General features: G+C 40.2%; 1 protein-coding gene across 1 annotated transcript in view; it reads right to left on the reverse strand.

Moving 5' to 3' along the window:
• Positions 1 to 21,146, reverse strand: part of LOC124622011 (neurobeachin) — a 1,442,121-nt gene that overhangs the window by 740,565 nt on the left and 680,410 nt on the right. The window contains exons 33-35 of the mRNA XM_047147563.1: positions 3,513 to 3,688; positions 1,927 to 2,074; positions 1,605 to 1,731 (exon numbers count right to left, since the gene is read on the reverse strand). Coding sequence (XP_047003519.1) covers positions 1,605 to 1,731; positions 1,927 to 2,074; positions 3,513 to 3,688 — 451 coding nt within the window. The remainder of the gene's footprint in view (positions 1 to 1,604; positions 1,732 to 1,926; positions 2,075 to 3,512; positions 3,689 to 21,146) is intronic.

Genomic DNA, 21,146 nt, shown 5'->3' on the forward strand with positions numbered 1-21,146 from the left:
TGCCCTTCACACTGCTACTTCCACTCTACATGACAGTTGCATTCCAGTCCAAGCTGCCAGAGATGGCAGTCATGCACGCGTGAGGTGTGCTTATAGTTGTTTGCTGAGGTTGGCAGTGTTGTAAACACAGTAGTTCAGACTCAACCTCTACAAGTATCTTACATAACCATAATTCAAAACAACACTTCCCACCTAAAACTGCCACTTTAAAGTACCTGCATAATAGTTGGGGTGGCAACAACATGAAATAAAATTACTTTGTATTGAGCCAGGAGATATCATGCATTATTTACATCTTGACAGTCAAACACATCCCTAAAATACCTCTTGTGCCATTTGAGAGAGTTTAAATATACTCTGTATGCATAGTTATACAACACTGCACAGAAAGATACGCTTCCATTTTTATTTATTGTCTTATTTTATTATCCTGAAAGTTGTATGCCTTGAGGGGAGTCCAATGCATTGCATGTTGAAGAAAGTGGTCAAAGAAAGGCCTCTCATCTGATTTCGGTCTTTGGTGTCGGAAAAGGAATGGGCAAGTTATCATCCATTATTGTTTTTCTTTTTACTTGTTTTGTGGATTAAATTTATTTATGGCATTTCTACAAGACATTATTATTACTACAGCATTCAGTTTCTTGTTCCTTTTCAGGTGCCCTTCTTTCTGTGCTTACACATAGCTTTTAAAGTAGCCAAGTGAAGATGACATTTCACAAAAGTAGAGGTATCTTCATATGTTCTTTCAAATTATTGAGATTACTTCTGCTTTTTCAGGTTAATGAATGATGTAGTGCATGGACGCATTGTAACACTGTTATTACAACAGTTGTGAAGCAGAGATTTAAACATGCAGTGTTGAATTTTATAAGTGTGAAACACAGCAAAAAGTTCTGGGAGGAAATGCCATTTTTTGTCAGTTACAGATCCGTAACTGTTACTCTACATATTAAATCTATTTTAAGCTTCACCCTATAAGTAAATAGAAATCATGTTTTTCATGTGGTGCTCTATAAACTTCTGATAGTTCTGTTTGGTTTGATACAAAATTAACTGTACATTTCCCTGCACTGGCACATGCAACTACTTGGATACTTTGCTCTTTCTTATTAGAGCAGAAGGAGATTGAGTACTAGGAGTACAAGCGTTTCAGCTACACACTAATCACACACTCCCAGAAGACACTCAGTATGGTAGCTGATAAGAACAGCCAAATTGACAACAGTCATGAAACAATGTATGCTTTTGGACCACAGGTCACTACCAACATCAGTATGCCATTCAATGCAGTGTACAATGGCATTGTTATTCCCATTTTTTGTTGGCTTCACTGTGTTGAGTTTTGTTTCATGTATCATTCACGCAGCACGTTACATCTCCAGGTCACATGCTTGGCTAAATGCTGACAGGCTATCCTAACAGCAAGGGAAACCTTTCAGTGCCGATCGAGTATGCTTGCTCTGGAGCTGTATCTGTATCCTTTCAGATGGGGAGCCATCAGCCACCCAGCCAAATGTCTTCAGGGAGTGCATGTATGGTGGTGATTAGTGGAACTCCAGAAATCAGCAAAAGGAAGGAAACTGCAAGGATTGAATATTACCCACCAGTGAGATCAACATCAAGATCACGGTCATCAGCTAGCAGTTCACTGTCATCCATCAGATCATTAGACTGCAGTTGCTGCTGTTGTGCGCGGGATGCTGCGAGCTGTGCATGGAACTCTTCTCTTGCCTGCAAACGAAAGTGTTTTCTCCATATCCTAAATAGCTTCCTTATGTTCAGTTCTCCCCTATTACAGAAACTACAACAAGCAAATGACCAGCACTTGTATCAGTCCATTTAACTGTGCCAGGGATAAATGTGATACGCTTCTACTACACCCAGATTCTACTATGAACTGGCAGAGTGGTACGTATGAAAAAATACCTGCAGGATTGCATCTTCTGGAGCCCCATGTTCAAGTGCAGCCTTAAGAGTTGCCTCTGGATGGCTTGAACCCAGCGGATTATGGACAAATCTCTTTCTGCGTCTAGCATCATCCTCCCAGGCATCCAGTTTCCAGAATTCATTCATTCTGCAGCAATGACACATTTTAGTGTGGCTGTACATATCATTTCTAAATATTAAATGTATTTTCTCCTATACTCAAAAGCAACTTACAATCACTGGATGTATACTGTGTACCATATAATTACATGCTCTACAATACATATCTATGCTCATAGAGCAACATGTAACAGTACTGGAAAGGCAACCGTTTACCTATCCTGCCGCTCATGGCAACAGTCTCGCTGCTATTGCAAACTTGTACATTTTGGTGGTTGTGTGCGGTGTTACTAGAAAAAGAGCATGAGCTCAAAAGCAAGTGTTAACTGTTTTCTATTACGTGTTTCTGTGTGCCATGCACCAACCCTCTATAGGTAAATGGTTGCCCTTCCCTTATTTTATTCTTAGAGCAAGAGTTATTATATACAGATAGGCTGTCACTTTTATAGTGTCGGTAGTACAAAGCTATACCTATGGTGCAGCATTATATACATTATGGTCATTCTCAAGCCAATATTATTTGTCAACCATGCATCTCTCTTCCCACATGTGAAAAGTGGCCCTATCTCTGTGACTTCTTCCTGATCTGCATGTAGTGCCTTTTATTCCACTATATCAGTATCACCAAAAAGTTGATTACAATCTTTTATCTACAGTACCAGCTTCATCATTGTTTTATGTTCAGGGTGAAATGTACTTGTCTATAGCAGATGGTATTTGGAATTTATCTGTATTCTACTCTTCCAAAAAACACAAACATTATCATCATATATTGGCCCGTATATGGTGGTCCTGTAACCATGTTGAAACAGGCTACTATCTGTCACAATCATTATTTAAAATATATAACAATGTATGTCGTGTAAAATCTACAGCCTTCCTGAGCTGGCTTTTTAATGCGTCACAAGTTATTCTTGCAAATGACCCACGTATACAATCACACAAGAAGCGTACCTGTGTCACAACTTGTAACAAGACTGGAATTATAATAAAGCAAATATTTTTCTGGATTGCTGGAAACACTTTCGTACCTGTGTCACAACTTGTAACAAAAATTATGTCAAAATATTTCTTTACTGCCAACACAGGAGAAAAAAGTACTAGGTATGCTAGACTTTATTTTTTATCTTTGAGAACATACTGATGCAATGATTTCATCATGCTTGCTATCCATGATAATAATTTAAAATTATGTAAAGAAAGATACAGAACATGCTTCACATACAATAGTGAAGAATACAATCCACATGTAATGAACTCTTCTGAGCTTATGAAAAAAAAAAAAAAAATAAAATAAAAATCATCCATACTCTTAGAAAATTAGACAGTGACAGGAATGCAGGGAGTATACTCTAACCAATGCAATTGCCTGCAGGTGAAGGTTTTACTAGGCTTATTACACAGCAAAATGAGTACAAATTAAAAATATATGTGAAGTCTTGAACTTCCTGCTAAAAATTACATACTTTGCTGCTTGTGGGTCCATGTATCCCCATGCTCCATGCTTGTTGGACATAATGTTGCGAACTTTTTCCAAAAGTCTACTTGCTATAACATTGTCCCTACGGCGGGCAGCTGTGATTAAATGGTCACACATTCTCTCTTCCTCTCGACGGTCAAGAAGTGTCTGTGCACATTGTGACTGAAAAATCCCATTAGTTAATACACAATGTGAATATGAAAGTCAGGTTTGTAACTAATCAGTTAGCCATTAGACTGTAGTCACATTCTGTGAGTGTGTGTGTGTGTGTGTGTGTGTGTGTGTGTGTGTGTGTAATAAAATTTTGAGAGAAATAAAACCATGCAGATATTAATGGACAGGAGCTTTACATCAATTAAAAGATTATTAAACATTATAGTTACATTTATCAAGTCTGCTCCTGTGTCGCTGCTGTGAATGAAAAGTATCTACAAAAAGATATTTAGCTTACTCTCATACACATAACCCCCACAAGCTTTTGTCTTTGTATTAAATTTAAATGACAATACCAAAAGATGAAGTTGTTATAGATCAGGATGAAAGCCAGAAAACTAACAAATCAGAAGGACAGCTATGGGAACCACAATAATCCTGTCAGTGCCAACCATTTCACGTGCTAAATGAAAGAGTTAACATCCATACTTCAAATTCTTAAAACATACAGAAACCCCTCCTGTCCCCTCGTTATTGGTACATATGTATTGCCAACATCTTCGTGCTCTTCACTTGTAGTGAAGAATAACTGAGTCCACAGCTTAACTCAGTTTCCTAACTCACGTTCACCTGTACCTTCTCCACAATGAATGCCACCATACATAACATTAATGCCTATACCACTGAGTCTAACATCCTGAACTCATTCCACATAGAACCAATTAACGAATAACAATTCATCATATATGACATATGCCATCCCTTCTACATCACATCAACATCTGTCACTGCTTCTACATCTAACACTCCCTTCTTGCAGCAAAGGCATCCTACACATCTCTGTTTTGATCTCAAAATTTTCAACACCTCTACCAATAACATCTCTCGAGTGTCAAATTCCTCAACACATTACTCCAGCAAGAAACCCTGAAATGAGATTATCACATTTTCCCAATCCGCACTCACTGTCAATTTCAGTTACCTTCCTAACTCTATCAAAATTCTTGTCACACCAAATGAAATTTCCAAAACATCATCCCTATTCCAAAGTTCCTACCTCTGTAATCATTCTCATTGTGAAAACTGCATTATGCACCAGCCCACTACTGCTTGTTTAACTCCCACCACTGGTAATCCTACAACATCACAGGCAGGGCAATATATAAAACCAGACAGAGTAGAGTAGAGTAGAGTAGAGTAGAGTAGAGTTTTATTGGTCCTGATAATCATATAGTACACAAATAGTACATTCTGATGTAGGAAAACTCAATGTATAACAAAATACAATATTAAATTTGCATTAATGTCATTATTTCTACATTAAATGATCACTAGGTTACAATATACAGAGCAAATATTGTACAAAAATAAAAAGCAGATATTTTAACACAAAAAGAGCACGTACTGTACTGGCAGATTAATGTTTGTATTACAGTAACATTTACATGGTAAATCATTAAAGTTCTAGTAACATTTATATGATACATCACTAAGGCAAAGACAGAAATCATTAGAGAACTTTCTGAAGGAACTCGTGTAGGCTACTGAAGCAGTGGTGAGTCAAATATGCCTTAGCAGTTGACTTGAAATTTGCCAGGTCATTTATTGATTTAATTTTTGGGGGATGTTTATTATAAATAACTTCCCCATAATACAGGGTTCCTTTTTTATTCAGGGTGGTGTTGGTGGGCTCTAGATCAAAGGTCATTTACATATAACAGAAATAGAAGAGGTCCCAGAACTGAACCTTATGACACTCCATACTTAATGGTTTCATAGTCTGAATAGCGTTGTTAATTAAATTTTGATGTTGCACTCCAGCCACTTGTTTTTGACTGCTTCGGTATGACTTTATCCAGTTGATACATGGTCCTCTAATCCCCAAGTTGTCAAGCTTAGGCAATAGTTTTGTGTGATCTATGATATCAAAAGCCTTAGAGAGATCTTGACATTTTCCAATGACGTTTTCACCATTATCTAGTCTCTGAAGCACTTCACTTAATAGCGCAAAAATTGCTGTATCAGTTGATCAGCCCTTCCTGAAACCATGTGGTGCTGTGGATAGTATTTTGTGCTCTTACAGAAAATCTAATACTCTCGTTTGAAAAAGTTTTTCCACGATTTTTGAGACTACAGATAGATGAGCAATGTGCGCGTAGTTAGCTACTCCATCCTTTTTACCTTTTTTGAGTACCGGTTTGAACTTGGCTGTTTTTAGGCACGATGGGAAAATCCCGGTTTAAAAGGAACTATTATAAAGGTGAGCTAATGGTTCACTAATGAGATCTCCACATTTTTTAATAAGGCTGTCTGGGATGCCATCTGTTCCAGTGGAATAATTCACTTTTAAAGTTCTGGTACCTGACAGGACTTCTTTCTGGGTTGTTGGAAAGAGAAACAGTTAAGTAGGATTTATGTTGGTATTTACAGATGATACTGGCCAGTTTCTATTGCAAGGTTCGATTTCCGCGATTAATTGCTCACATATATTGCTAAAATAAGTACTGAACACATTTTCTATTTCTTTACAATCATTAATTTTTTTGCCATTACAATTCAATTTAATACTGGGATTCTGAGGAGAAACAATGTCAGTTTGCTGTTTCACTATACTCCACATGGCTTTCATTTTGTTATTGGTGTTATTTATATAGCAGTCATTCGAAATTACTTTAGCTTATTTGATCACTTTTTAAGTATCATTTTATAATTCTTGAAATATACAAGGAATTCACGGGACACTATGGAAGACTTGGAGACCTCATATAATCTTCGTTTTCTAGCACATGACATTTTCATACCTGTTGTCAACCAGCAATTTTTTTCTGTTAAGCCTACTACAGTTGATTTTTTGATTTTTAGCTGGAAATGACATGTTAAAATAATGTGTAAATATATCCACAAATATGTTGAACTTCTCATCTGTGTTTTTGTATCTGTACATTTCAGTCCGTGATTCCTTCTATAGTAAATTCCTAAAGTATTCAACGTTTCTATGGCTGAAGGTTCTTCCTATTTTTATTGTTTCTGTTTGTTTAATTAAGTCTGGCATTGAAGATATTTCAAGAAGCTGTGCATGGTGGTCCCTGAAACCTGTGTTGAAGTTTATAGCTGCATATTCATGGCTTTCCTTGTTTATCAGTATCATATCAGTATTATCAGTATCACATCAATAGTGGTGCTGGATAGCCATAAGATCATCTCTATCTTTTGAAACTTTGTTAAAGTTAATGTTCAAGTCTCCACATATTATAACTGTTTTGTTTAAGTCCCTGATACTATCAAGACTACCTTCAAGTTGGTTAAAGAATATTCTTATGTTTTAGTTTGGACTTCTGTACAGGCAAATGACGATTATTTTTATTGAGGTTAGTTCCACAGCAGAGATTTCAAACTTGTCTTCTTTTCCTAAATTTTTGAGAGATTTTAGGCAGCAACAGCTGATACTGTCTTTCACAATGTACCAGTTATGGCATTTTTAATATAACATGTTCAGAACAGCTTTTTATATTGAAATGACCACTACTAACTGGGAGAGCAGATTAATGAACACTAGGTCAGGAGCTCTCAAACATTTCCTCTGACAGAACACTTTCAGAAACCTGGTACTTTGATAGAACAACTTGTTATTTTGAAGGTTAATAAAACTGATAGAATTCTAAAGAATGGGAAAAACTGGATTTATTCAAAAATTATTTCAATTTTAAATCATAACTAATAACACTCAAATCATAACAATTTTTTTTTAAAGTAAGGAAAAATGTAGAAAGAAAACTGCTGTCTTATCAATAGCTTTTCACAGAATAGTTATTCAGTTCCTGCGGAACACCAGTGTTCCCTGAACACAACTGGGGAAAACCGCCCTGCACTAGAGAAATATCCTTCCTTCCTTCCTACCTACCTACCTACCTACCTCCCTCCCTCCCTCTCTCTCTCCCCTTTTCCTGAATTATTAATCATTCTCTGCATTCCATTTTGAAATCTCTCTTCACTATAATACAAATTCACTTTCCCAGTCAGATCCATCTAGTCTCTCTAAACTGAAACTAACACGGTTACCAGCAAACTATCTTTGACATCTTAATCTTCCAATGCCTTTTCAAGTCATTTTTTTTCTCAAATGAATGAACAAACACAATCTGTAGCACTATTTGTTTTATTAATGATTAACAATATTGATCTGTCTAGCAATCATCTTTAGATCTAAGCTGGGAAAATAAAAAAAAGAAGTGATATACAAAAATTATGTAAGTGTAAAATTACACACAACGCCATCAACAGTACCACAAATAACGTCAAAACATCATGAACCCACTCATAACTGGCTACAAAAAGTGCAGTTTGTCATGAATGGTAAGAATGACATAAAACTAATGCAAAAAACAAAAAAGGAGGCAATGTGAAAAATTGTACACCCAGTTACATACCATGTGCACAAGTCACTGGCCAGTACACTATACAGGGTGTTACAAAAAGGTACGGCCAAACTTTCAGGAAACATTCCTCACACACAAAGAAAGAAAATATGTTATGTGGACATGTGTCAGGAAATGCTTACTTTCCATGTTAGAGCTCATTTTATTACTTCTCATCAAATCACATTAATCATGGAATGGAAACACACAGCAACAGAACATACCAGCATGACTTCAAACACTTTGTTATAGGAAATGTTCAAAATGTCCTCCGTTAACGAGGATACATGCATCCACCCTCCGTCGCATGGAATCCCTGATGCGCTGATGCAGCCCTGGAGAATGCCATATTGGATCACAGCCGTCCACAATACGAGCACAAAGAGTCTCTACATTTGGTACCAGGGTTGCGTAGACAAGAGCTTTCAAATGCCCCCATAAATGAAAGTCAAGAGGGTTCAGGTCAGGAGAGCGTGGAAGCCATGGAATTGGTCCACCTCTACCAATCCATCAGTCACTGAATCTGTTGTTGAGAAGCGTACGAACACTTCGACTGAAATGTGCAGGAGCTCCATCATGCATGAACCACACGTTGTGTCGTACTTGTAAAGGCACATGTTCTAGCAGCACAGGTAGAGTATCCCGTATGAAATCATGATAACATGCTCCATTGAGCGTAGGTGGAAGAACATGGGACCCAATCAAGACATCACCAACAATGCCTGCCCAAACGTTCACAGAAAATCTGTGTTGATGACGTGATTGCACAATTGCGAGTGGATTCTCGTCAGCCCACACATGTTGATTGTGAAAATTTACAATTTGATCACGTTGGAATGAAGCCTCATCCGTAAAGAGAACATTTGCCCTGAAATGAGGATTGACACATTGTTGGATGAACTATTCGCAGAAGTGTACCCGTGGAGGCCAATCAGCTGCTGATAGTGCCTGCACACGCTGTACATGGTACGGAAACAACTGGTTCTCCCGTAGCACTCTCCATACAGTGACATGGTCAACGTGACCTTGTACAGCAGCAACTTCTCTGATGCTGACATTAGGGTTATCGTCAACTGCACGAAGAATTGCCTCGTCCATTGCAGGGGTCCTCGTCGTTCTAGGTCTTCCCCAGTTGCGAGTCATAGGCTGGAATGTTCCATGCTCCCTAAGATGCCAATCAATTGCTTCGAACGTCTTCCCATCGGGACTCCTTCATTCTGGAAACCTGTCTCGATACAAATGTACTGCGCCACAACTATTGCCCCGTGCTAATCCATACATCAAATGGGCATCTGCCAACTCTGCATTTGTAAAAATTACACTGACTGCAAAACCACGTTCGTGATGAACACTAACCTGTTGATGCTACGTACTGATGTGCTTGATGCTAGTACTGTAGAGCAATGAGTCACATGTCAACACAAGCACCAAAGTCAACATTACCTTCCTTCAATTGGGCCAACTGGTGGTGAATCGAGGAAGTACAGTACATACTTATGAAACTAAAATGAGCTCTAACATGGAAATTAAGCATTTCTGGACACATGTCCACATAACATCTTTTCTTTATTTGTGTGTGAGGAATGTTTCCTGAAAGTTTGGCCGTACCTTTTTGTAACACCCTGTATACATAAATGACTATGAGCACAAAAATGCACAATGTTCATTTTTTAGACAAACTGTGTAAACGAACACAAAAATATGCAATGTACTGTGAGAGTTTTTCTTATATTTGTCTTTTATCATTTATAACACGTCATGTTGTTGTTGTGGTCTTCAGTCTGAAGGCTTGTTTGATGCAGTTCTCCACACTACTTAACCCTGCGCAAGCCTCTTCATCCTCGAAGAACTACTGCAACCTACATCCTTTTGAGCTTTCTTACTGTGTTCATCTCTTTATCTCCTTCTACAATTTTACCCCCTCCCTCACTTCGCTTCAAGTACTAAACTAGGGCTCCCTTGATGCCTCAGAATGAGACACATCAACCAAGCCCTTCTGTTAGTCAAATTATGCCACAAATTTCTCTTCTCTGTAATTCCATTCAGAACCACCTCATTGGTTATATGGTCAACCCATCTAATCTCCTGCATTCTCCTATAGTACCGTATTTCAATAGCTTCTATTCTCTTCTTGCCTGAACTGTTTAGCATCCACGTTTCACTTCCATACAAGGCTACACTCCAGACAAATTCCTCCAGAAAGGACTTCCTAAAATTTTAGTCTATATTCAATGTTAACAAATTTCTCTTCTACAGAAAGGCTTTTCTTGCCACTGAAAGTCTAAATTTCATATCCTCCCTACTTTGGCCATAACCAACTACTCGGCTGCCCAAATACTGCTTTTTGTGCCTTGTCTCCTACTCTAATTCCTTCAGCATGACCTGCTTTAATATGAATACATTCTATTATTATTCTATTTCATATGAATACATTCTATTAACCCCGCCTCCCCCCAATGCACCATGGATCTTGTCATTGGTGGGGATGCCTGCGTGCCTCTGCGATACAGACAACCATACCATAGGTGCAACCACAACGGAGGGGTAACTGTTGAGAGGCCAGACATACATGTTGTTCCTGAAGAGGGGCAGCAGGCTTTTCAGTAGTTGCAGGGGCAACAGTCTGGATGATTGACTGATCTGGCCTTGTAACACTAACCGAAACGGCCTTGTTGTGCCGGTACTGCGAACGGCTAAAAGCAAGGGGAAACTACAGCCATAATTTTTCCCGAGGGCATGCAGCTTTACTGTATGGTTAAATTATGATGGCGTCCTCTTGGGTACAATATTTCAGAGGTAAATAGTCCCCCATTTGGATCTCTGGGTGGGGACTACTAACGAGGACGTAGTTATCAGGAGAAAGAAAACTGGCGTTCTACGGATCGGAGTGCGGAATGTCAGATTCCTTAATCAGGTAGGTAGGTTAAAAAATTTAAAAAGGGAAATGGATAGGTTAAAGTTAGATATAGTGGGAATTAGTGAAGTTCGGTGGCAGGAGGAACAATACTTTTGGTCAGGTGAATACAGGGTTATAAATACAAAATCAAATAGGGGTAATGCGGGAGTAGCTTTAATAATGAATAAAAAAATAGGAGTGCAGGTAAGCTACTACAAACAGCATAGTGAATGCATTATTGTAGCCACGATAGACACGAAGCCCACACCTACCACAGTAGTACAAGTTTATATGCCAACTAGCTCTGCAGATAACGAAGAGATTGATGAAATGTATGATGAGATAAAAGAAATTATTCAGATAGTGAAGGGAGACGAAAATTTAATAGTCATGGGTGACTGGAATTCGATGGTAGAAAAAGGAAGAAAAGGAAAAGTAGTAAGTGAATATGAAATAAGGGTAAGGAATGAAAGAGGAAGCCGCCTGGTAGAATGTTGCACAGAGCACAACTTAATCATAGCTAACACTTGGTTCAAGAATCATAAAAGAAGGTTGTATACATGGAAGAAGCCTGGAGATACTGACAGGTTTCAGATAGATTATATAATGGTAGGACAGAGATTTAGGAACCAGGTTTTAAATTGTAGGACATTTCCAGGGGCAGATGTGGACTCTGACCACAAGTTATTGGTTATGAACTGTAGATTAAAAGTGAAGAAACTACAAGAAGGTGGGATTTAAGGAGATGGGACCTGGATAAACTGACAGAACCAGAGGTTGTAAAGAGTTTTAGGGCTAGAGGACAAATGGAAGGATGTAGAGGCATATCTCACTAGGGTTAACATAGATACTGCCTACAGGAAAATTAAAGAGACCTTTGCAGAAAAGAAAACCACTTGTATGAATATCAAGAGCTCAGATGGAAACACAGTTCTAAGCAAAGAAGGAAAAGCAGAAAGGTGGAAGGAGTATATAGAGGGTCTATACAAGGGTGATGTACTTGAGAACAGTATTATGGACATGGAAGAGGATGCAGATGAAGATGAAGTGGGAGATACGATACTGAGTGAAGAGTTTGACAGAGCATTGAAAGACCTAAGTCGAAACAAAGCTCCGGGAGTAGGCAACATTCCATTAGAACTACTGACAGCCTTGGGAGAGCCAGGCCTGACAAAACTCTACCATCTGGTAAGCGAGATGTATGAGACAGGCAAAATACCCTCAGACGTCAAGAAGAATATAATAATTCCAATCCCAAAAAAAGCAGGTATTGACAGACATGAAAATTACCAAACTATCAGTTTACGAAGTCACGGCTGCAAAATAATAACACAAATTCTTTACAGATGATAGAAAAACTGGTAGAAGCCGACTTTGGGGGGAGATAAGTTAGGATTCCGTAGAAATACACGTGAGGAAAGGCAAACCTATGTTTCTAGCATTTGCAGACCTAGAGAATCCTTTTGACAATGTTGACTGGAATACTCTCTTTCAAAGTCTGAAGTTGGCAAGGGTAAAATACAGGGAGCGAAAGCTATTTACAGTTTGTACAGAAACCAGATGGCAGCTATAAGAGTCAAGGGGCACGAAAGGAAAGCAGTGGTTGGGAAGGGAGTGAGACAGGGTTGTAGCCTATCTTTGATGTTATTCAATCTGTATATTGAGCAAGCAGTAAATGAAACAAAAGAAAAATTTGGAGTAGGTATTAAAATCCATGACATTGTCTTGAAAGGAGGATATAAGATGAACATCAACAAAAGCAAAACGAGGATAATGGAATGTAGTCGAATTAAGTCGGGTGACACTGAGGCAACTAGATTAGGAAATGAGACATTTAAAGTAGTAAATGAGTTTCGTTATTTGGGGAGCAAAATAACTGATGATGGTCAAATTAGAGAGGAAATAAAATGTAGACTAGCAATAGCAAGGAAAGTGAGTCTGAAGAAGGGAAATTTGTTAACATCGAGTATATAGTTAAGTGTCAGGAAGTCATTTCTCAAAGTATTTGTGTGGAGTGTAGCCATGTATGGAGTGAAACATGGATGATAAATAGTTTGGACAAGAGGAGAATAGAAGCTTTCGGAATGTGGTGCTACAGAAGAATGCTGAAGATTAGATAGGTAGATCACATAACTAATGAGTAGGGATTAAACAGAATTGGGGAGAAGAGAAATTTGTGGCACAACTTGATTAGAAGAAGGGATCGGTTGGTAGGACATGTTCTGAGGCGTGAAGGGATCACCAATTCAGTACTGGAGGGCAGTGTGGAGGCAAAAATCGTAGAGGCAGACCAAGAGATGAATACACTAAGCAGATTCAGAAGGCTGTAGGTTGCAGTAAGTACTGGGAGATGAAGAGCTTGCACAGGATAGAGTAGCACGGAGAGCTGCATCAAACCAATCTCTGGACTGAAGACCACAACAACAACAACAACATTCTATTACCCTTGTTTTGCTTGCGTTAACGCTCATCTACATACCCAATTGTATTATGTTAATATATTATTTAATATTTTTAATTTTATTAATTATTTGTGTTTTATGGTGGAAGAATCTCCATTACACTGTATCAGTATATCAGCCAATGACTTGTGCATATCATGTGACTGACTATTCAATTTTTCCACACTGAGTCCATTTTTTTATTTTTTATGTTAGTTTTGTGTTGTTCGTACCACTGCTCACATACTGCACGTTTCCAGGCAAGTTGTGAGGAGGTTCAAGAGGTTTTAATTTTATCAGCAGTACCATTGTGTAATGTTACCCTTACACAACAGGGTGTCTGGGTTAAACACATAAAAATATAAAATATAATGACTTGAGAAGTAATTGAGATGTTTATTGACAGTACGTTTCTACAAGAATGGTAAGGCAAATGTTTTTTTCACATTTAATACATCTCGATATGTGCACCATTAGTGGTGTGACAGACATCTACTCCATATTCCACTTCTCTCTAAGTGTTTTTCAGCAATGCAGACATTACATTTGCAATAGCTATTCAAATGCAATGGCACAGACCTGGTACATCATGAACTGTTGTCTTGATAAAGCCCCACAGAAAAAAATCAAGTAGTGTAAAGTCTTTTATGAGACCAAGTAGTCAATGGTCTACCTTTTCCAATCCAGATATTTGGGAACTCATTGATTGATTGATTAATGGAGAGGGTTTATGGGAGCAAACAGCAAGGTCATCAGCCCCGCAATTCCAATGTTACTCACAGAAGAAATATGGTCCGTTAAAAGTGGATGGATCCAGTCAAGGGTCAAACTATAAAATAATGACGTTAAAACACTTGCAGTAAAAGACCAAATCTAAAAACAGGAAAAAAAAGCAGTCTTTCAATGGGGAAGTGGTCATGGGGTCCCAGACCAAGAAGACATGAAGAGAGATCCCAACCACAACCTCCCTGCCCCTGCTCTAAAAGTAAAGCAAAACTCTGTCTCCGGAAATAAAAACCACTTTCACAGAGGACCAGTTCAGCCATCCATGAATCATGTGCTAATATTAAAATAAGGGATCTGGGAGATTCCATTATTTTAGCATGAAGGGCCAAAATAAGAGGACATTCCACCAATATGTGGGATACCGTGTGTCGAAGCAAGCTGGGATATTTTTACTTCACCTCTTGTTTTGCCATCAGGCTCCTTAAATTCATTTTTCACTTTTAACTAATCATCATTAACATACATGAGTATAATCTGCATTTTTATAAAAGAAAAAGGTTGACCCTCATTTTTAAAGAATATAGCGCCAGATCTAGTTTAGTGCTTCATTTTATGTATGTAATTGATTTTATAATTTATTTTGACTATTCCTGGTTAGTATCTTTTGTTATAGGGTGAAATCGGTAACTGTTTTGTAACTTAAATTCTACTATTGACGTATAAACAAATATAAATTCTGTAATAATTGTAAACATTTGGAGAAACAACCAATTGTATTCTTAACGGGTCTATTCAATCTCTTCTTAATTAATTCCAAAATAATTTCCTGTTTCATCCAAACAATAACTATATTTATCAATTTCATGATTTTAACAAATAATATGGCTTAATCCTTGTAGTAGAAGAAACTGTTAAAAAGACGCAATTTTTCGATGGATTTAGTTAATTTAATGAGTTAAGTTTTAATTGTGATTTCTGTAAGTTAAACATCAAACAATGTTTGGTTTCAGTGCCTATTATTGGGATGATATATAGGGGCCCGATTTTTGGTCCCGATGCAGTCAGTCCTCAGCCGAGTTTCAGACGTGGAACCCGTATTGGTTAAATCAACAACAATGCATCAACTTAACTGTGAAATAAGTGTTACATCAATAGGCCACGTGTTAAAGCAGTGACAGTGTCTGTTCAACTTATTTGAAAGACTGTGAAATGTGTGGTTAGGTTTTTACTGCTCGTAGATGTTCACCAGTAAACTCTTGTAGCAGTATGTGGATGTTTGCCTGCAACCTATTAATGAGGCTTATTGAAAGTTAAACAATAGTTAACTGGCCATATTTAATGTGTATATTGGGAGATTGCGAACAGTGAAGGTAAATAACGGTGAAACACAAAATGTGCACCTGTCAGGTACATCATTTAAAGTAGTCAGCGTTGAACTTCTACCCCACATTTCAGCCAGTATAGCAATGCAATATGTCGACACTGAGGACAAACAACGAGGAAAAATAGCAGGCAAATGTCACAGTCATCAGTGTGGTTCCACAACCACAATGTGTGGGCAGTTCCTTATGCAGGATGAAACAATGGGTGAGCATGGTATGACCAATGCGTAGACAGCATAAAACAATGGCTCCTGTGAGGAGTGGAAGGCAGAGAATCAAACTGCAGCAGACTCCTCGATTGTGTGGAGTTTATTACTGTGAGCAGTAGCGCACCAGATGTAATTCCACTTTTTGACGAAAAGAGATTTGACACAGATCCGCATATCCACAACTGGAACCATGAAAGGGAATGGGGGAGTCAGTATCTGCTTCTCTAACCAATCAGTCAGCCAGTTCATTCTCTGGGATGCCCACACGACTTGGGACCCAGAGAAACACAACTGAGCAGGCGGCATGACAGAGAGGTGGTCATGGATAGCAGAGACCAAAGGGTGACGAGAGTAGCATTGGTCAATATTCTGCTGGATACTCATTGAGTTGGTACAAATTAAAACACTGTGGAGGGAGGCCTGAGAAACAAAATGGAGGGCACTGTGAATTCACTACATGATACCGGCAATAAATGGTGTTATAAGCCAGTAGGAGACATATAAGTGTATCCCACCTTATCTGTTGTCTAAGAATTATCCGTGCATATGGTGGCACCCTGGAACTCTGCAAGGATGACACGTACAAGGCAGTGGAAAACCATAGTGGTGACAGAGACCTTAGGACCATGGAATAGGTTGATCCTCATCTGTGGTCCAGGCACCATCCAAAGGGCTGGGAGGAGGGGGGAGGGGGTTGGGGGGGGGGGGGGGGATACATGGGGCACATTCCAGTGAGCAAGGAGAACAGGGTATGTGGGATGGCCAGGGAATTGGTGAATGGTGATTGCATCAGAAACCAGGAATTGGCTCCTTCATATTTGTAGAGGGGGAATCTCTGCTTCTGCGAGGAGACTGTCAATGGGACTAGTGCGAAAGGCACGAATAGCCAGATGCACACCACAATAGTGAACAGGGTCAAGTATTTGCAGAGCGGAAGGAGCTACTGAGCCATAAACCTGACTACCATATTATAGTCTGGACAACACCAGAGCACAGTAAAGATGGAGAAGAGTGGTACAGTCTGCACACCAAGATATTCGTATGTGGGCCAGGAGGCAGAGAGCATTTAGCTTCCATATGAATGTAGTCTTTAGGTGGCGAATATGGGGCAGCCACGTCAGCTCTTTATACAAAATGAGGTCCAAGAAACGGGACTGCACTACAACATTGAGGAGTTGGTCGCCTAAATAAAATTCTGGATCGGGGTGTACAGTGGGTTGATAACAAAAATGCATAACCTGCATTTTGGAGGGAGAGAACTGGAAGCCATGGGAAGTGGCCCATGCAGAGACCAATCAGATGGCTCCTTGGAGCTGGCACTCGGCAGATGCTGCAGAGTGGGAGCTGCACCAGATGCAATAATCATCAACGTACAAAGCCGGGGTAAGCCCAGGTTACAAGCCTATTGACGGCTATGAGGAAGAGTGTGATACTTAACACAGAACCCTGCGGGATACCATACTCCTGAATCTAAGGGGCACTGAGTGAAGTGCCAACTCAAACACGGAGAGCCGGTGAGATAAAAACTCTCAGATAAAAATCGGAAGAGGGCCACAGAAGCCCTAGTCATGGAAGGTAACTAAGTTAGACAGAAAGAAGCCGAGAGGAAGTCACATCACTCAGTCTGTGGTCCTCACCAACAAGGATGGGGTGGCAACCATAAATATGATGTCAAACTCAAGGTTATGAGAGGGGAGATGACACCTCCAGAGGCACCAGGAGGGGAGGGGGTGGGGGTTGTCTTGGGACATACATTCTTCTTCTCTTTTGGAGTTGGAGGAGGGCAAGGTAGAGAGGGAGTTGTTGTTGTTGTTGTTGTTGTGGTCTTCAGTCCAGACACTGGTTTGATGCAGCTCTCCATGCTACTCTATCCTGTGCAAGCTTCTTCATCTCCCAGTACCTACTGCAACCTACATCCTTCTGAATCTGCTTAGTGTATTCATCTCTTGGTCTGCCTCTACAATTTTTACCTCCACGCTGCCCTCCAATGCTAAATTTGTGATCCCTTGATGCCTCAGAACATGTTCTACCAACCGATCCCTTCTGCTAGTCAAGTTGTGCCACAAATTACTCTTCTCTCCACTTCTATTCTATACCTCCTCATTAGTTATGTGATCTACTCATCTAATCTTCAGCATTTTTCTGTTGCACCACATTTCGAAAGCTTCTATTCTCTCCTTGTCCAAACTATTTATCGTCCATGTTTCACTTCTGTACATGGCTACACTCCATGCAAATAATTTCAGAAACAACCTCTTGACACTTAAATATATACTCGATATTAACAAATTTCTCTCCTTCAGAAACGCTTTCCTTGCCATTGCCAGTCTACATTTTATATCCTCTCTACTTCGACCATCATCAGTTATTTTGCTCCCCAAATAGCAAAACTCCTTTACTATTTTAAGTGTCTCATTTCCTAATCTAGTTCCCTCAGCGTCACCCAACTTAATTCGACTACATTTCATTCTCCTCGTTTTGCTTTTGTTGACATTCATCTTATATCCCCCTTTCAAGACACTGTCCATTCTGTTCAACTGCTCTTCCAAGTCCTTTGCTGTCTCTGACAGAATTACAATGTCATCGGCAAACCTCATAGTTTTTATTTCTTCTTCATGGATTTTAATACCAACTCTGAATTTTTCTTTTGTTTCCTTTACAGCTTGCTCAGTATACAGATTGAGTAACATCAGGGATAGGCTGCTTTCTCTAAGTCTACAAATGCTAGAAATGTAAGTTAGCCTTTCCTTAATCTATCTTCTAAGATAAGTCATAGGGTCAGTATTGGCACCTTACGTGTTCCAGTATATCTACAGAATCCAAACTGATCTTCCCCAAGGTCAGCTTCTACCAGTTTTCCCATTTGTCTGTAGAGAATTCGCATTAGTATTTTGCAGCGCACTTCCTGTCGATCTCATTTTTGAGACATTTGTATTTCTTTTTGCCTGCTTCTTTTACTGCATTATATTTTCTCCTTTCATCAATTAAATTCAATATTTTTTCTGTTACCCAAGGATTTCTATTAGCCCTCATCTTTTTACCCACTTGATCCTCTGCTGCCTTCACTATTTCATTCCAGAGAGGAAGTACATGGACTGAAAGAGAGCAGTCGACTTTGTGCACACAGATGGTGCATCTCATGGCCAAGTTGTGGTAGGAGGCTTCCGGCCTGAGAGATGCCAGGGAGAGGGGTCCCAGGGAGAGCCCAGGCCAGGACGGGGGAGCAGCGCTTGAACAAGAGATCATGAGAACTGCAGGGGAAGAGGTGGAGATGGGGATGGGGCTGGGGTAAGGAACAGGTAGGAGGGGGAAAAGATGTAACAGAGGAAAAATTTGAAGGAAGTGACAGTGGATGGAGTCTCTCGTATTTTTGGCAAGCCTCTGTGTAAGGCAGGCGGTCCTCGGACTTGTACGCCTTTCTCTTCTCTTCTCTCTTGTAAGCTGGGCAATCTGGTGAGTGAGAGGAGTGGCGGTCATGGCAATTGACACAACAGGTGGTGGAACACAGGGGCTTACCTCATGGAGTGGGTGTTCACAGTCACCACACAGAAGGTCCGCTGCACAGTGGGAAGACGTATGCCCAAAATGCAAGCACCGAAAACATCTCATGGGTAGTGGGATGTACAGCTTCATGTCACATCTCTAGCACATAACCTTGACCTTCTCTGGGAGGGTATTCCTCTCAAAAGCCAGAATGAAGGTGCCAGTATTGGTGTAGTTGTCTTTGCGACCCTTCTGCACATGTCGAACAAAACAAATGCCGCATCATTCCAGATTAGCCTGGAGCTCCTCATCAGTTTGCAGACGCAGGATGAGGTCCTTATGAAAAATCACTCTTTAGACAATATTCAGAGATTGGTGAGGGGTAATAAACACTGGGACATTGTCAAGACAATCACAAGCACAAAGAGTGGTAGACTGGATGGCAGAAGAAGGTTTGATCAACAGGGAGACCGACCGCATCTTACTGAGACATTCCACTTCACCAAACTTCTTCCCAATATTCTCCACAAAAAACAATGGCTTTTTGGTGGTGAATGTGTCCCTGTCTGTCCTAGTACAGACGAGATAGCAGGGAAAGTGTTACATCCCAAGGCAGTGAGCCTGGCCATCCTCCCATGGCATAGTGCGGGATGTGAAGGCTGCCGGATCATATGAAGCAGCATTCAATGATCCTTCACCATTCAAAGAAACAGCCATTTGAGAATGGTCAGATTTTTGCAGCTTGATACGCTTCATGCACAAGCATCTGCCCTTATACCACCCATTCTGATCAGGAGCTCTCCCTGTGGGTGCCAACCGGCAACAGCAAGGACAGCCTGGCACAGAAGCCGTTGCTGGGAGTTCCGATGCTCCGGGAAGACAAGCAACCACTCCTTGCCATACATGAGGAGGGAACAGCTCAGGTATCAGTAGTGTGATCTCTGTGTTGTCAGGGGGCTCAGCCAGGCGAGTACATAACAGCCCCACCACATGGACTGGGTACATGTGCTGGTTACGTGGCAGGGTGGAGGAGGGCTACAGTGGGGAAGGGAAAGGTGAAGGAAGGGGGGGGGGGGGATCCACACTATAGACACTGGGGAGGGACTTTTGCATCAAATGGCTCACACTAAAAACAGAAAATTTAGTAGTGGAGATCGTACCTTATGCGGGGACCTAAATGCAAAAAAGAATGAAAGAACAGGCGGAAGGAACAAAATCTGAAGCAGTACAGGGAACCAGGTGGACAGCCAGGTCAATATAAATCAGACCACTGAGAGAGGGGAAGGAGGGAGCAATGGGGATGGAGCAAGGGCAGGGTGAAGGAAATGCAGCCAGGGAAGGAAGAATGGGCTGCAATAGCCCGGGGCCCCATGTGTGCCACGTATGAACTGATGAAAAAACCGTGAGTTACCTAGGGGATCTGGGAACTCATAGTCCAAGAAATCCCTCACAGTGTTCCCAAAATAGCATGGTGCACCTTCTTATTGAAAGATTATGCCATGAGGAAGTTGCGGCACAGCATACAGCTCCAACATGTGTATGTAAATTGTTACATTAGCTGTAGGTTACGTAAAAAAGAATGAGCCTATAGTCCTGTCCTTCAACAATCCACACAACACATTCATTTTCAGAGAGTCACATTTACTCTTTATCACCAGGTGGGGGGGGGGGGGGAGGGGGGGGGGAGTCATCAGTTCCTCATATGCATTAATTGTGTGTGTTTACCGTGCTGCAAGATGGAATGTAGGTTTATCCGAGTAACAAACAAAATTGAGGAATGCCTCATTTTCATCAATTTTTGCCAGAATTGTCTCTGTGAATACCTTCTGTCACGGCCTGTCCTTGGGCTTGATTCTGTGACAAAACTGTAATTTGTACTCTCTAAGGCACAACCTTTTATGGACTGCATTTTGTA

This window comes from Schistocerca americana, chromosome 7, assembly GCF_021461395.2.
Source record: "Schistocerca americana isolate TAMUIC-IGC-003095 chromosome 7, iqSchAmer2.1, whole genome shotgun sequence".
NCBI classification, from domain to species: domain Eukaryota; kingdom Metazoa; phylum Arthropoda; class Insecta; order Orthoptera; family Acrididae; genus Schistocerca; species Schistocerca americana.